The sequence below is a fragment of the Anneissia japonica genome, unplaced genomic scaffold (genome assembly GCF_011630105.1).
Source record: "Anneissia japonica isolate Jap-2015-1 unplaced genomic scaffold, ASM1163010v1 scaffold288075_len254835_cov185, whole genome shotgun sequence".
Lineage (NCBI taxonomy): Eukaryota > Metazoa > Echinodermata > Crinoidea > Comatulida > Comatulidae > Anneissia > Anneissia japonica.
Window position 1 is genome coordinate 236,831 of NW_022711128.1, and position 684 is coordinate 237,514.

A 684-nucleotide genomic window follows, 5' to 3' on the forward strand; every position below is an offset into this window, starting at 1 on the left:
AGATGTGTCTATGTGGTAGGTACTGGATGTTGCGACTGAGACTCGTCCAAGTATCCAAACGTTACCTTGATCGTCTGTTTTTGTCCACGCAGCCGTGCCGATAGCACCTGTAGAATCAACTATATACACATTCAATGTGTTTACTGAGGATCCGTACATGTGGTAGAACCACTCGATGCACTGGCCGTTCGTTGCTGGATAAGACGGCGTCTGAAGGCGAGCGGTGTCTCCGTTTGTCCTTGGACTTGACGTTTCGATGTACATATAGTATCCTGTAAGCAAGAGAAAGTATAATGCGCAATGCTTGCGATTCAATTAAGTAATTTTTGTTCATTCTCCAAACCAAACTAACGTTTTAACTATCCGTTTTAAGAAGACTGTGAAAGAAAATTCGTTTGTGCGATCGTCGCGACGCTTCGTACGACGAAGTGAGTGTCCGGTTTTACAACATCATTCACCTCTCTCTAGTTTTACTTCATTTTCATAACTTATTTTACTTTTATTATTAGTTAATATCAAACGATAAAAGAGAATATATTAACATATTCTATGAAAACAGAAGATTTTTTGTTTTCTATTCTCTCTTTTACGTTATTTGCTCTTTCTCTTTGTATATAATTTTTTCCCTTCGCTTCTTTTTTTTCTGAGCACCCCCTCAAATTGGAGCATTGATACTTTGTATAA

General features: G+C 38.2%; 1 protein-coding gene across 1 annotated transcript in view; it reads right to left on the reverse strand.

Moving 5' to 3' along the window:
* The window catches only part of LOC117107325 (MAM and LDL-receptor class A domain-containing protein 1-like), a 98,620-nt gene that overhangs the window by 93,387 nt on the left and 4,549 nt on the right, over positions 1–684 (reverse strand). The window contains exon 5 of the mRNA XM_033248969.1: positions 66–272. Within this exon, the coding sequence (XP_033104860.1) occupies positions 66–272 (207 nt within the window). The remainder of the gene's footprint in view (positions 1–65; positions 273–684) is intronic.